General features: G+C 41.6%; 1 protein-coding gene and 1 long non-coding RNA gene across 2 annotated transcripts; both read left to right on the top strand.

Moving 5' to 3' along the window:
- The first annotated feature begins 202 nt into the window (after window positions 1-202).
- On the top strand, window positions 203-1810 carry LOC116109701 (berberine bridge enzyme-like 13). Its single transcript, XM_031395925.1, has one exon. It carries the CDS (start codon window positions 203-205, stop codon window positions 1808-1810), a length of 1608 nt encoding a protein of 535 aa, XP_031251785.1.
- An 11498-nt stretch (window positions 1811-13308) lies between these two features.
- LOC116109723 lies at window positions 13309-14755 on the top strand. The gene is made up of 3 exons (XR_004124795.1): window positions 13309-13496; window positions 14368-14434; window positions 14516-14755. It is a non-coding gene; the product is annotated as an uncharacterized LOC116109723 (long non-coding RNA).
- The last annotated feature ends 2336 nt before the right edge of the window (window positions 14756-17091 follow it).

The following is a 17091-nucleotide window of genomic DNA, read 5'->3' as shown; positions in this document are numbered from 1 at the left end:
TTATTATAATTAGGGTCCTTCGGTATGAATTTAGCATATTTCATTGTGCTGAAAAAATAATGCTCAAAAATTGTCTGGAGTTAATTTGGGTAAAATGTTGTTATAAACTTTAGTTTTTGTAAAGGCCATAGCTCATGTATAAAAGATGACTAAAAACACTCTCATTTCAACGGGAAATACAGAAAACCGAGAAACTTGAGAAATGGCGAGCTCAAACAATTCTATTCTTTCAATACTCTCATCAGTTCTTCTGTTATCCGTTTCCCCGATAACTTCAACTTCAATTCCAGAAAAGTATATTCAATGTCTTTCTGTTAATTCTAAGCTTCCCCTTCCCTTATCTACTCTGTACACCCCAAACAATTCTTCATCATATTCTCAAATCCTTCTATCTACTGCTCAAAACCTCAGGTTTACAGGGTCTTCAGTGCCAAAGCCTGAGTTTATCTTCACACCGTTGCAGGAATCCCATGTCCAAGCAGCCGTTATTTGCTCCAATGAGCTTGGAATTCATATGAGAATCCGTAGCGGAGGCCATGATTATGAAGGGGCCTCTTATGTATCCGAAATTGAAATACCTTTCATTATTGTAGACCTTGCCAATCTTCGATCAATTAGCATAAATATTGATGACAACAGTGCTTGGGTCGAGGCTGGCGCAATGCTCGGTGAAGTCTACTACAGAATTGCAGAGAAAAGCAATATTCATGCCTTTCCTGCCGGTGCTTGCACAACTTTAGGAATGGGTGGGCATATCACAGGAGGTGCTTATGGTTTCTTGTTGAGAAAATATGGTCTTGGTGCTGACAACGTCCTCGACGCTCGAATCGTCGACGCGAGGGGCAGAGTTCTTGACCGAGCCGCCATGGGGAAAGATCTATTTTGGGCAATAAGAGGAGGCGGAGGAGGAAGCTTTGGAATTATTGTTTCATGGAAGATAAAATTGGTTCCTGTGCCACCGACTGTTACAGTGTTTAACGTTGCAAAGACATTAGAACAAGGCGCCACAAAACTCTTCCATAAATGGCAGCAAATTGCACATACACTTGATGAAGATCTCTTCCTCAGAGTTTCCTTACAAGTGCAAGGTGCAGAACAAGATGGCAAGAAAAAAGTAACATGTTTATACACCGCCCTTTATCTTGGTGGTGCTGAAAAACTCCTTCAAATTGTGCAAGAGAGATTTCCAGAACTGGGTTTGACGCGAAAAGATTGCAATGAAACAACCTGGATAAAGTCTGTGATTTACAACGGCCTTTTTCCGAGTGACGCTCCTCCTGAGGTTCTACTTCAACGACAGAATGTGTTTAAGGGTTATTTCAAAGGCAAATCAGACTTTGTCAAAGAGGCCATTCCTGACACAGCTTTTAAGGGCCTATGGAAAAGGTTATTGGAAGGAGAAGATAAAGAAGTCATATTATTCAACCCGTATGGTGGAATGATGAACAAGATTCCAGAATCTGAAACTCCTTTCCCTTATAGACAGGGAATCATGTTTGAAATCGCTTATACGGTACTGTGGGGAGATGATAACAAGAATGCGAAAAAGGATATTGAGTGGATTAGGAATATATATGAATACATGGCTCCTTATGTTTCAAAGAACCCCAGAGGTGCATATGTTAATTACAAAGATTTTGACTTGGGTATGAACAAGAATGGTAACACAAGTTTCAGAGAGGCTAGAGTGTGGGGTGATAAGTATTTCAAAGGTAACTTCCAGAGATTAGTGAGAGCGAAGACCAAAATTGATCCTGAAAATTTCTTTCGGCACGAGCAGAGCATTCCACCACTTCCATTGAAAGGCTAGAAATGATTCGATTGAAGAATTTTTTTTTTTTTTTTTTTCAAATTTTTAAAGAAGTTACAAGTTCATTCTGTTAACTATTGTGTTTTTTTCAAAGCAATGCATGTGTTTTGGGTAAGAGTAAACGACTTTTTCCCACCCAAGGTTTGCCTTAATGACACTTTTCCACAAAAAAAGTTTCAAAATACCACTTCCCCATCCAAAGTTAATATTCCGTTACTACTTAAAGCCGATTTTGGTGACGTAAATTCTCTCCGTCACCACCATTTGAACCTCCGGTCTTCTATCTACAAAACTCTTACTCTAGCACCTGATTTCTTGTCCATTGCCGGCCATCTCAAAGCTAGGGTTTCTTGTTCTTAATTGATTTCCAGCTAATTTCGATAGTGAATATTCAATCGGTCACTACCATTCTATCCATCGGTCTCTACTCTATAAAAAATCTCTATTTTGGCTCCTGGTAACTCCCTGAACGCCAGCTGAAAAAGTGAAGTGTATTTTGGGTATTAATGGAATATAAACGTTGGGTGGGAAAGTGGTAATTTGAAACTCTTTGGGTAGGAAAGGATCATTAAGGCAAACCTTGGGTGGGAAAAAGTTGCTTACTCTTTGGGTAAATTTAATCTTTAATTAAGGTGCTTTGAATGGATAATGATCCAGATATTCATATTTTTGTTTGATAAAACATATCATAATTATTAAAATACATGTAAATAAGTATTCAATAATTAGTTAATGTTTTCATAAATATATTTCAATAATTTATTATAAAATAAATAATAAAATATAACAATGTCTTAATTGGTAACTCATGAAATGTTATTAAAATATTGTTGGACGTTACTCAGATTACTCAAAAATCTTGTTATATGCCCGTATCTTTTAAGTTTATCTATTTTTTTTTATGACCTTAATTGAATTTTGGCATGAAAGGGGAAAAATAACAGTTAAAGCACAATTTTCTCCATTGTTGGATATCTATTTTGTATTATAACCAATTATTTTGTTTACATATTGATTTACTTTAATTTCTTGGAACTAGAGAGATTTGACCTAATATTTTCCATCTAGTTTTTCTATATTCTAATTGTAATGTATTAAATAATTAATCAAACGTGCTCTATGTGCATTATATTATCATTTAATTATAAGTTCCTGCACCATTGAAATTAAAAAAGGGTGCAGAGAAGATAAGTATGGCTATTGGTTAATTATCATCAACCAAATACTCACTACATAAAACATTGTGATATTAAAGATTAGGCTTATAATCTTTAAGGCATAATTGGGATTATCTATTGGTGGAGGTGAAATTCTTTAGATCTTCAATAATCTCCACAATCTCCATCTACTGAGCTTAAATGTCACAAATTAACCCATCTTGGGGGGGGGGGGGGGGGGGGGGGGGGGGGGGGGTGGGATGATGAATTATCATATTATAATACGAGGAGATCCTGATGTAGAACGTCTAGCAGCTAAATCTCTAGATAGGGCTGAGCTTTAGAAGCCCAAACACGGGCAACCCAATTTTAAACAATCATCACTTTTGATCCAAAGGGAGTATGGTGCCCATAATATATCAATTTGCTCTTTTTAAGGCATTCAAAAATTATTTCAAACTTTATAACCTAAGTTTATGAGAGTAAAACTTGTTTATCAATTCTAAAGGTATAGTTGAGTGTTAGCCTTACACTAACATGCTGTGTCAGATCCCTATGCTCAGAGCCTCAGACTATATACCAGTGAGGTCTAATCCATTTGGATCCATTCATTTGTTCCAGACAAATGGTTTTCATGGCTGATGCATTCTCGTTATCTTCTCTGCATATTTACATATCATTTTCTTGTTAAGATTCCAGCTTCGTCGTCAAACTCTGCAGATATATAAGTTCTAGCACCGTTTCCATACTTGTAATGGTATTGTAAAAACCTTGAGACCATCATGATAAACATTATTTTAATAACTTTAATTCTCATTTAAGTAATCAAAGCGTACCAACATAAAAATCAAACTTATTTCTAATTTGTCCCTGCATACACTTGACCACTTACCCATTAGGTGGCATCATCATTAATTGCTTATGTGTCCTGTGCCATATGCATACCACATTGCAAAAGGATTATGATAGAACAGGTTTTTGTGTAATATATTTATATAAGAAGTGGTGGCCGTATATTTGAAAATATTGTCATTAATAAATATTATTATCTAGGAAGTGGTGGCCGATATATTTGTAAATTATTGTCATAATTCACTATAATCTCAATAACTAAGACTTTACCCAAAGTGCAAAAACAGTTTATGAAGTAGGATAATTTAGCTCAGATTTTGTTGATGCCTGATTTTGACACCAACTAACGACGTGGGAAATGCTGAGCTGACTCAGAAACACACGTGTATGGGGGTATTGAACTGAAAAAAAGATGAAGAACGGTATTTAAAGTGGTTCAGATGCTTAAGTAAGTGAATCTACGTCCACTTATATCGTATATATATGAGGTCAGGTCGCGTTTAGCGAGCTTGAACTTAAAAAACCCCCAAAAAACAAAACAAAAAAAAAAAAAACACAAGGGGATTTACGACGCGCAGAAGAGAGAGACGAGGGGATGAGGAGAGAAGCGATGCGCCATGTATGTGGAGCGATGAAGAGAGGGGAGAGGAGAGAGAGAGAGAGAGAGTATATGTTATTCCAGAGAGAAATTAGCTAATCCCACAAACGGGAGAGGCACCCTCTATTTATAGTGGGATGAGTTGAGGTAATGATTACTAAATCAAGGAGTGGGTCAGATTACCGTGCAAATCCTTCCTTACGTCCCATTGTTCACCTGCTCGAGTGATTTACTCGACGTTTGCAGGGATTGGACATGTGGGTCTTCTCCAGCCTTTCACCAGCCTGGCGCACACCCACTGTATTGGCAGGAGTATGCCGCTTGCGTCAGCATGCGACGTGGCTGCGTCTGAATGGCTACAGGACTTACCTAAGCTCTGACCACTTACGCTGACAAGGCTCTATGTTAGCCCTACTTTTCCAGGCATAACAGAAGTCCCCTAGTTTTTAAGATTTGAGAATCGAACCTTGGAAACTACCTATTATGCCTTGATTTGATGCGTTTGACGAGATACTGGTCGATCCGACCTGGTTGTAAGGAGGTCAAAGAAACGTTCCCATGCAAGTGACCTGAAATGACTTACTGTAAGGTTCAGTGACTTATTCTTAGACCATATTCAGTGCCATATCGATGACTCTGGTCTTCACGACCTTATTGCACTTAGCGGAATTTTTACCGAAGACAAGGAATCACGTCGCTTCGTAACTAACGTAAGATGATCGAAGAGTCATGTTGCTTCGCGACCGACATAAGACAAAGAGTGTTCTATATAACGACCTCTTCAGATGTTATCCGTTGCACTTTTATAACCTATACATTTAATGAAATATCTTTTACTCTGACAGACGTGTCCTATGCGCAATAAGTGTCAGCCATGCGCATTAAATGTAAGTCATGCTGAAATGACATTCCCTATCAGAGCATTAAATGTGGATGTGGGCGCATTTAATGTGGAGGAGGGAAACATGCCGTCGCTTGAGTGTTTCAATGGAAGAGAACACGATTAGGTTTCTCGAAGTGTGACGGTCACTCTTCTTCGTTGATTTGTGACACGTGGTAGCGGTCAGCGGTTAGATGCGTTTTCTGCTCAAATGTCGTTTGACTTCAAGAAACCAAAGCATCCTGTCCTTCACTATAAGACCCCAAGCTCACTTCAGGTAATGCCACAATACTCACCTTCTCAGAGAGAGCAAAATTTTTTGTGAGCCTTGGTTCTTTGTCCATCGGACTGGTGTGCACTTGATATTCGAAGCAGGAGATTCATCTTCTCATTCCAAGAGGTAAGGATGGTTTCTTTGCCACTTTTATTATTATTATTTCTTATTTTCGATAGTCGCCATGCGATGATAGTCTGCCAATAGTTGATCGGAGATGAAATATTCTCCTTGGGTTTGAGCCATTTGATGGTGGCTTTAAAAATACTCTGTTAGGGATTTTCTAGGGTTTAAGGGAGGAAGCCTTTTACTTTCTCCTCCACGTCATTGTACGAAATAGTGTACGAGGACTGAATGATTCCCTACATGTCACTTTTTTCAGACTGCAGTAGAATGGACTCCCTAACAACCAGAATTGAGGAGGGGACCAGCTCACTCGTGCAGGATGCTCCTACGGGTCCCCCTTAAGAGATTCTGTCGATGATTACTGCCGAGGACATTCAGAAGGTGGTAGACCAATATGCTCTCAGTGTGGAGGTCTTCCAAGATAGGATACACACAGCTTGGAATCTGCCACAAGGGATGGCTGCGATCTCCGAGAATATTTTTAAGAGTGGAGGGTTGATCCCTTTCCACCCTTTTGTCAGGTCGGTCCTCGATCATTTTGGGATCGCACTGCTACAGCTAACGCCAAATGCATATATGATAGCAGTGGCTATGTATATCGCCTGCGGTGAAAACGGATTAGGCGAGCTAACCACGCTGGAGCTTAGTTGCTCGTACATCCTGAAGAAAAGTAAGGACAAGGACTCATTCTACCTCTCCAAGCGCTCTAGATAGAAGCGAGAATACATAGTTACCCCATCAATGTAGGGGCATATGAGGTGAAGTTCTTTTTCTTTCAATACGATAGCATTTGCCACTTTCTGGAGTCGAGTAGGTTCTCCTTTCTTTTGAGGTCGCGAATTTCCCTTTTGGTCTTCGCTAATGAGCTCTTGATTTCTTTGCAGTTAACAAAATGACCAGGTTATCGCTCCTTGAGGATCCAGACAGAATCACTACCTTCGGTTTTCTACCTGAAGAGAGTTGTGACATAAGGCTGCTCATGACAACCGCAAATTTGCGGAAGTATGGTTTCTTCAACCCCGAAGCGACCTGAAAGACCCATCGAGTAAGCTTTTTAACCTTAGCCTGCCTTTTGATTTTTCATGCAGTGAACTGTTTTACTAACGATGTTCGCATGCAGCGACCATGCCTCCCAAGGTGCCCAGATCACCACGACCGAGGCAGTTCACCTTCCCCCGAGTAAGCACCACCAGACTGGTTGGAACAGCTCCCAACGGTCTCCCCATCAGAGGGACACCGAATGGTGCTCCGGTACGACCTGCTACAATTCCCCAGCCTTCGACTGTTCGCCCGAAGCACAAGACCATGGCCCAAAAGTCCAAGAAGCGAAAGCAACTTCGGACCAAAGAGTCAGAGTCCGAACCAGAGGGCCTGGGCGTTCAACCCAAGAGGTCGTAGCCTTACCGCGCGTTCCACTCTTGAGGGCCTTCTAGGGGTGTGACCGACATCTCCATTGCTCTGGGGGAACCGCGAACAAGGTAAAGCAAGGCTGTGGACCTTGGGAGGAGACTGGACAAAGAACCAGCGGGCGATACAACTCCTGCTGCAGGTGTGGGCACAAACACACCCATGTTGGACTCGATGGGGCAACTTTCGTATCATCTGCAGCAGGTGGTTTTTACCCTGCTGGAGTGCGGGCTCGCGGAGGCTTTTGAGACGTTCGTGGCTTCCAACCCTGTGGACCTGATGTCCATATTCCTTTGGCACCTGAGCTAGGTTGAATGAGCTGTCCTCGGCGAGGACTTTACATTTATTCTTTTCAGTAGCAAGGAAACTAACTTGTTACTCTTTTCGTTCACAAGCTCTGCTCTCCATGCACTTGTCCCTGCAAAAGGTCCAACTGGGAGCTGCCGAGGGGATGGTCGCGCTGAGAGAAGAGAACGCGTGGCTTAAATGAGACTTAGAAGCCGCTGAAGCAGAGAAAGAATTATCCACAGTTTCAGCGAACCAGTACCTGAACGAAAAGAATGCTGCTCTTCGCACGGTGGACTTTCAGAAGGCCGAGCTAGAGAAGCACGGAAAGGAGGTAAATGAGCTCTAGAGGACGGTGGCCAGACTCACCAAAGAGGTTGGTAAGAGAGAGCAGGAGTTGCAAACGACCTCCTAGTGGGCCTTACGAGCAGAGCGAGAAAGGGCGGAGCTATGGGAGGCCACCGAAAAGCAAATGTAGGTGCTTGAGGCCGAACTCCAAGTTAGCCAGACCGAGTCACTTCGCTGACCAAAGAGAGGCAGCAACAAGAGTTGGAGATTGAGAAGAAGGCTGCTGAATGGGCAATTTAGTCCATCTATGCCCTACGGCTGAAGAATCCTAAAATGGTTCTGTCCGACCTCCCGGAGGAATACTGGGACATCCTCAAATCCATGGCGTAGATTGGCGATGAGGATGCAGCGGAGGCCACCCGAGGACCTGACCTGGAAGAGCATCCAGAGTATGTCTTAGAGGAGCCTGCGGCTGACCAGGTGGTCGACGATCAGCCTGGGGACGATGAGGTCGCGTCTTCGGGAGTTGGGGGTGAAGGCCAATGATTGCTTTTACTTTTTGTACTGCCTTTCCCATGCTCGCTTTTTGTACTCCTTTTTTATTTTATAAATAAAGACATGACTTTCTTAATTTGTTATGAATACTTACAATTTTTGTACTTTTTGTTACACATGAGATCGCATTCTAACTGTCTACAATAACAATAATATTGGTACAAGTCTATGCGAACAGAATTATACATATGAAAAAGGTGGTGACAAAGGAACTAGTCTTATTTACAAGGTTTAGGAAAAGTAAAATCTTTACAAGGAAAAATTGAGTTCGGAATTATTGATAATATGGTCGGAGATGTTCAGCATTCCAAGCTCGCGGTACTTCGGAACCATTTAGCCTTTTGAGATGATAAGTCCCTGGTCTTATCACTTTGGCGATACAGTATGGGCCCTCCTAGTTCGGTCCCAAAACTCCTACACTTGGTTATCTTGTACCAAGAAGGACTTCCTTCAAAATGAGGTCGCCGACCTGGAAGTCTCTTCTTTTGACTTTAGAGTCGAAGAACCTTTTCGCGTGTTGCTGATAGGCTGCTATTCTTGGCTGAGTCTTGCTGCGATGTTCTTCAACTAGATCCAGACTTGCGCGCATAAGTGCCTCGTTGAATAGGTCCCTCAGAAGTGAACCGGTTCCTACCTCCACAGGGATCAATTTTTTGCAGCCATATGCTAGCGAAAGAGGGGTTTCTGAGGTAGAGGTTCTCAAAGTTGTCTTGTATGCCCACAAAACTTTAGGAAGGTCATCGGCCTAATTTCCCTTGGCCGCACCAAGTTTGGCCTTCAAAGTGTGCTTGATGGTTTTGCTGACAACTTTAACTTGACCATTTGCTTGCGGTCTTGTGACTAAGGCAAATTTCTTATGGATACCCAGCTTGTCGCAAAAATGCTTGAACTCCTCGTTATCGAACTGCTTCCCGTTATCAGAGATAAGGGTATGAGGAATCCCATAGTGGCACACAATATTTTTGAAGACGAAGTCCTTGAGTTTTTTGATGGTGATCGCGGCCAATGGCTCTGCTTCGACTCACTTGGTGAAGTAGTCTATCACGACCACCGCATACTGGACTCCCCTTTTACTAACTGGCATGGGTCTGATGAGATCGATTCCTCACATGGAGAATGGCTGGGGCCTGGACATGGTTACCAGCTGGTGGGAAGGAGCTCGTGGTACGTTTGCGAACCGTTTGCACTTGTCACATGGTTTAACAAAGTTGTAGGTGTCTTCTTGAATCAGGGGCTAGTAATACCCTTGATGAACAACCTTGTTGGCGAGGGATAGTGCAGCCATGTGATTACCACATATTCCTTTATGTATCTCCCTTATGATATAGTCTACTTTTTCGTCGGTTACACATCGGAGAAGAGGGGCACTAAACCCTCGCTTGTACAACTGATCTCCTATGAGTGTGTAACGAGTAACTCTTCTTCACAGGGTTCTTGCCTCGACCTTGTCGTTGGACAGGATCCCATCTCAGAGATACTAAATGATAGGGGTCATCCAGGAGATTGACTCGGTCACATTCACGGCTTATTCGGGCGAACTGATACTGGGGGTCTCTATGAATCGAACAGGAATACTCTTTGGGGTGTTTGAGTCCAACGATGAGGCTATCTTTGCCAAGGCATCCGCAACAGAATTGCTGTCCCTAGGGATCTGCGTGATCGTGAAGTGCTCAAATGGCTCGAGTGCGGCCTTAGCTCTTTTCAAATAGCTGATCATGTTTTCTTCCTTGGCCTGATATTCCCCTTAAATCTGATTGACAATCAACATGGAGTCGTTGTGGATGTTGATCGCAGTTGATCCCATTTCTCTTGCCAATCGCAATCCAGCGAGCAAAGCTTCATACTTGGTCTCATTGTTGGTCACTTTGAACCCAAACTAAAGGATGCCATGAATACGAGTCCCTTCGGGACTTAAGAGAAGAAGGCCTGCCCCGACCCGTTTCCTGTCGACGATCCATCGATGTACAGGCTCCAGGTCGACAAGTTCTGAATAGTTTCCTAGGTGACTTCGTTGGCTTGTTGCTCGGATTCCTTTATCAGATGATATGAGAATTCTGAGATGAAATCGGCAACAACCTGCCCTTTATTGGTTGCTTTCGGTCTATACTGCAGATCGAACTGACTTAGTTCCATGGCCCACTTGAGCAATTTACCCGATGCCTTTGGCTTCTAGAGGACTTGCTTGAGCGAGTAACTGGTCATTACATGAATTGTGTGGGCGTGGAAGTAAGGTCACAACTTTCTGGAGGCTATCAGTAGGGCATAAGCCAATCGCTCCATTTCTGGATATCGCATCTCGGCATCCAGCAGACGCTTGCTTGCGTAATAAACTGGCCATTGAACCCTGCTCTCTTCCCGAACTAAAGCTGTATTGACCGTATACTAAGAGACGGACAGATACAAGAGGAGAATTTCTTGCGGGAGAGGCTTGAACAGAAGAGGTGGCTTTCCGAGGTGCTCTTTAATGCTCTGGAATGCTTGTTTGCACTCGGGAGTCCACTCAAACTTCTTATTTACCCTAAGTATATTGAAGAATGGCAAGCAACGATCTGTTGCCCTCGATATGAAACGACTGAGTGTTGCTATTCACCCATTAAGACTTTGAACCTGTCTTCAGTTAGTCAGGCTTTTCATGTTGAGGAGAGCTTGGATTTTCTCAGGGTCAATCTCTATTCCCCTCTGGTTAACCATGTACCCCAGAAATTTTCCTGAGGATACCCCGAATGAGCATTTGAAAGGATTGAGCTTCATTATGTACTTCCAGAGGATGTCGAACATCTCAGCGAGATGCGCTCTGTGATCTGAAGTGACATGCGACTTGACTAGCATGTCATCAACATAGACTTTCATTGACTTCTCGATCTGCTCGGAAAACATTCGGTTAACCAGCCGCTGTAAGTTACTCCAGCTTTTTTTAGGCTGAAGGACATAACCTTGTAGCAATACAGCCCCCGATCTGTAACAAAGGAGGTATGCTTTTCGTCCGACGCATACATCGAAATTTGATTGTATCCCAAGTATGCATCCATAAAACTCAGCAGCTCGTGCCCGGAGGTGGCATCAACGAGCTGGTCGATGCTGGGTAGGGGAAAGCTATCTTTTGGGTAGACTTTGCTGAGGTCGGTGAAGTCAACATAGGTCCGCCACTTGCCGTTGGGCTTCTTTACTAGAACCAGGTTGGCAACCCAACTCAGGTAGAGCGCTTCCTGGATGGACCCATTCTGAAGGAGATTATCTACCTCGATTTTCAAGGCAGCATATCATTTTGGATCTATCGCTTTTCTTTTCTGGCAGACCGACTTGGCTTCACTATCGATGTTCAAGGCATGACAAATGATGTCCGGGCTGATCCGGACCATATCAGCATGCGTCCTTGCAAACACATCAATATTTTCTTTGAGGAAGCTAGTCAGGTCAGTAGCGAGCTGGGGGTCGAGATTGTTTCCAATCCTTAACACTTGGCTAGGCTCGTTCTAGTCGATTGACACTTCCAATAGATCCTCAAGTGGCCCACTGGAAGGGTATTCCTGGATACGAGGATCCATATTATCCTCGGCTGGGCCAGGTTATGGTTCGATCCGACTGATTGCCATTGCCTGTTCAGGAATGCCACGCGGGATGCCTTTCCCCTTGCATGCCATCTGCACTGCCCTTAAATAGCAGTCGCGAGACGCGCACTGAGATCCGCTTACTTCCCTTATCCCCGTCGGGGTGGGGAACTTCATCTTGAGATGATAGATCGAAGTGATTGCCTTGAAATTTCTTAGTAGAGGTCACCTTAGGATGCCATTGAAAACGAAGGGGCAATCCACTACCAAGAATTCAATGACCTTGGTCACCTCGTCGGAGTCACCCAGCATGATTGGAAGCAAGATCATTCCCTTGGGGATCAGGTGATCCCCTGTAAAACCATATAGGAGGATAGAGGCGGGCTTCAGGTCGGCCTCATCCAATTTCATTCTTTCGAAAGCTTGCTGGAATAGGATGTTCACAGTACTTCCGTTATCTACCAACATTCTATGGACGTCACAACACCCTATTTAGGGTGATGACCAGAGCATCGTCATGGGGATGATGCAATCAGACTGTGTCTTTTTCGGAAAAGGTGATTTCCTCATCTCTGCGAACCTTTGATGGTCGCTGTGTCATGTTCATCACACGTATAGGGTCATGATAGACTGCACGAGCATATCTTTCTTGGGCACCTCGCGAGTTCCCTCTGAGGTGTGGTCTCCCAAAGATTATCCCCATGCTACAAATACCCTTGCGATCACGATGTTTCTTACCTGGTTCCTCTCAATTTTTCTCCCTTAAGGGAGCAGAGTCATCAACATACTCTTTGAAATGCCTCAACTTGATAAGGTCTTCAATTGCCTACTTGAGAGTTTGGCACTCATCGGTGTGATGCCCATTGTCCCGATGATAACGATAATGCTTTTTACTGTTTCTAGCTAAAGGGGGATTTTTCATGGGCTCAGGCTCTCCAAGTAGGCCGGCCTCTTCTGACTTGTCAAGAATGGCCGAGACATATGCATTCAAAGGGGTATATTGACTCCTGTCGCGATCACGACGAGGAACTGGAGCATAAGACTTCTTAGGCTCAAACTGCTATTTCTTTCCTTTTTGCTGATCATCGTTAGCCCATTGACGATCAGCCCTCTTATTTTCCCCCCGACCTGGCGCACTGCCCAAAGGACCGTGGTAGTGGCGGTGGAGCGTCGCCACAAAGTTCTCAATATGGAAGTATTTCTCCGTAAGGCTGTAGAAGCAAGTGAGAGAAACATCATCCTCTGACTGCAGCTCTTTTCACAGATATGTTTGTGGACGAACTCCCGCTATGATGAGTGTAATACCCCGTACTTTTTTTCATGGAATTTTAGTAAATTTTATTTTGTGATTCTGGGGATAAAGTGTAATAATTTGAAAGTTTTGGGGAGTACAATAATAGCCGAAATAAGTGAGGACTAAATTGAAAATTTTCAGATATTTTGATGAACAGTAACCATTCAATGAAAAGAAAAAGGGGGAAGAAGAAGAAGAAAAACAAAAAAAAAAAAGAGGAAAAGAGAGAAAGAAAAGAGAGAAAAGAGAGAAAGAAGAAGAAGAGAAGGAGAGGAAGAAGAAAAGAAAGAAGGGAGAGGAAGATGAAACCAAGAATAAAGAGAGAGAGGAGAGAAGAGACCGGCGGAGGTGGCTGGAAAAGTGGCCGCCGGCGAGCAAAACTCCGGTGATCGGAGAGTGGAGGAAGATCAAGCATATGGGAGGTGAGTAAAGGTTAAAATTTCCCTTTTTTGATGAGTTTTAGTTCACTAGATTGTGTTGGTTATCATTGAGTGTAATAACATGAGATTACACTATAATAGGGAGATTGATTTTAATAATTTGGTGTGGGTAGAATATAGAGCTTGTTCTTAAACAAAAATGGGTTAAAGATATGATTTTGATACAAGGGTTTATTGTACAGAAATCTGACCATCTGGAACTCCGAAAATTGTTTGTATGTTTTGGGTTTTTGTTTGAAGCTGAATTTCGGATATGCTGTTGTAGACTTCTTGAGGAGTGTTTAGAAATTTATTTCACTCAAAAACTTGAAGGATTGAATTTTATATGGATTTTTGAAGTTGCCTTGTGAATTCTGGAATTTTCGTTTTCTGCAGAACATGTATTTTTGGAAAATGAATTGATGTATTTATTCTTATCCAAATTGAGTGATTTTAAATTCTGGTGAATCCTATATGTGTCTAGTTTAATTCTGGAGAGTTTCGTGAGGTTTGGATTAAGGGCTGAATTGTTATGAATTTTTCAACTCAGTAACCCCAATTCTGGAAACAGGGGACAGATTTGAATGAGTTGAAAGAAAATTGTGTTTTAAATAGTTATTGATTAAGGAATGACCTGAGAAAATTATGGGAACAACTTATGTGTCTCTAGAACGCCCTGTTAAAATTATAGCTTAAAATTATAAGTAGAAGTTTTAAGAAAAATCAGAGAGCAACCAATGTTCGGTTATGAGACAGTTTTGTTAAAGAAGAAGTTATGTTAATCTTTTGGTGTGTGAAGTGTCAAATGATTTTAATATTGAGGTGTTACCTTATGGAGGCTTATGTATGGAAGATTTATTGGATTTGTATATAGGGAGACAAGCGGGGGCATTATTAGAAGATTTCAATCGTTTTTCGGTTTAAGGGTAGAGCTTCAAACTGTGAGTAGAAAAATCTAAACCCGTAACTTTCTTTTTAACAAAGTTATCTTTAAATGCTCTTTTTTTCTTTGCCCCCACCAGGTTAAGAAGGAGATCGTGTATAAGAGTGAATCCCACTCAAGGTTGGGCCACATGACTTTATTTCATCATATGTTTCATAGTTGTGTTTCATTTTCCGCTGCAAAGTTTCTATTTCTTCATCATGTATTATTTCATGTTTAGGATTGTAAAAGACATGGAAAAATCTGATACCATACGTTCATTTTGTAAAGGAAAATTCAGCTGTATTTTGGTTATTTGCAAGTGATGTTATATTTTTGGTGGTACACAAAAAGGAGTGTTTATAAATGTTTTAGCTAGAAGAGTTTTATGATGTTTTAATTCATAAATAGATTTTCATAGTTTTCCCACATGGCACATCTCGGTCTCCTGAGTCTCATGGGTGCTTGATGCGTGCAAATGCAACACCTAATTTTACCTTACTAAATTCTAATGCAAAGTCGTGTAGTAGCAAATAGCAAGTAAGGGTCTTTCCCGCAGAGGATTTGTGAACTTAATTAATTATCTACTTCAAATAGGGTTTGTCAGGAATTATAGGGTGTGTTTGGTTTATTATTTTAGATAGGATTTTGGGGATAGTATTGGATAGTTGGATAGGGTTATGATTACGAGAATAAGATTTGCAGGATATGTGTTTGGTAGAGTATTTTGATCTTGATATTTGTGTTGAATATTTTATTAATATATCTTTTTATAAATGATTTATTAATATAATATTTTGTTGCATTTTGTTAAAATAATGTATTATTATATATATATAACTTATCAAATTACATTTTAATAATACTAAATATTTTATTGGTAATTTTGTCACCCATATATATTAAAAAACAAAAACCCATATTAATTTCAAGTACTAATCCAACTGTTTAAAAACACTATATTAATACATATATGACAAAAGTACTAATTATTAACCCTTACAATCATTATTACACGTATACTCCATTAACAACTACAACATGGTCCACTATGCCACCCACAATGCATTCGTTATGTTATCCCGTGTAATCGTCATGTTGTCCGGTTGACTCGGTCCTTCTCCATTTCGGCCATATTCTGCCCCATTTTGACGATCACAATTTACTTGTTCATTACCCGTATTATTATTGGTTTGTTCGAAGATATGGTCGTCCATATTGTACATTCTAATAAAATTATAAAGTACACAACATGCCATAACAATCTTCCCTTGTTTGTCCAACAGGTAATTGTTCATTCCATTTAGAATACGGAACCGTCTTTTCAAAATACCAAAGGTTCTCTCGATAACATTGCGGAGTGAAGCATGTCTGTAGTTAAACAACCGATTACAATCATGTGCCAAATGCCAAATTAAACCCATTCACATGCGTGTGCCAAATGGCAAATAAAAACAAAACCCATTCCAAATACCAAATAAAACAAAAACCAAATAAAACAAAACAAAAACCCATTCAACAATCCATTAACGCACAAAGCATTCTCTGTATCCATTAACGCAAAAAGCCTTCTCTTCTACACAGATCAAACAAAAACCCATTCACCCCATTAATGCAAAAGAGCATCCTCTTCTACACAGATCAAACAAAAAGCATTCTCTGTATCCATTAACGCAAAAAGCATTCTCTTTTACACAGATCAAACAAAAACCCATTCACACCATTAATGCAAAACATCATCCCTTCTACACAAATCAAACAAAAACCCATTCACAATAAATTCCTGTCAAATAAATAAAAAACGTAAAACAGCATCTAAGGTGGGTTTGATCCAGATGGAGGTGTGGGTTTGCGAAGGATCAGGTCATGGTGGGTTCGTTTTGGATAGATCAGGTCACGATGGTTGGGTTGCGAAGGATCGGGTCACGATAGGTTCATTGTGGATAGATCGGGTCACTGTGGTTGGGTTACGAAGGATCGGGTCACGGTGGATTCGTTGTGGATAGATCGGGTCACGGTGGGTTCGTGGTTGGGTTGCAAAAGATCGGGTCATGGTGGGTTTGTGTGTGACAGATCTGTCATGGTGGGTTTATTTGTGACAAATCGGGTCATGGTGGGTTTGTGTGTGACAGATCTGTCACGGGGGTTTTGTTTGTGACAGATCTATTTCCAGGTTCACGGTTGGGGATCTGAAGTGGGTTCGCGGTGGGTTTGTGACGGAGGCATTTGCAGGTTCACGGTGGTGGGTTGACGGTGGTGGGTTGACGGTGGGTTCACATTGGGTTAGGATGTGGGTTTGTGACAGAGGGACTTGCAGGTTCACGGTGAGAAGTGAAGCACTGAAGCTGCCACTGGATACTAGAAAGTGAAATGGTGGTAATGCAAACTGGGAAGTGAAGCACTGAACTTGGTAATGGATTATCAGAAACTGAAATGGTGGTGATGGATACTGAGAAAGTGAAGCACTGAAAACAGTAATGCAAACTGAGAAGTGATGCACGAAGCTGGTAGTATACCGAGAATGAGAAAGTGAAATGGTGAAGCAGTGAAGATGCAGTGAAGAAAAGTGAAAAAGCAAACTGTAACGGTAAAAAAAAATTTGTCAGGATATTTGTCAGGATTGAATTATCAGGACAAGGTTATGTAAATAATAAAACAAACGATATCTGAAGAATC

This window comes from Pistacia vera, unplaced genomic scaffold (assembly GCF_008641045.1).
Source record: "Pistacia vera cultivar Batoury unplaced genomic scaffold, PisVer_v2 Contig588, whole genome shotgun sequence".
Taxonomy (NCBI): Eukaryota; Viridiplantae; Streptophyta; class Magnoliopsida; order Sapindales; family Anacardiaceae; genus Pistacia; species Pistacia vera.
The sequence above is the reverse complement of the archived record's forward strand: the minus strand, read 5'-3'. Positions and strand labels throughout refer to the sequence as shown.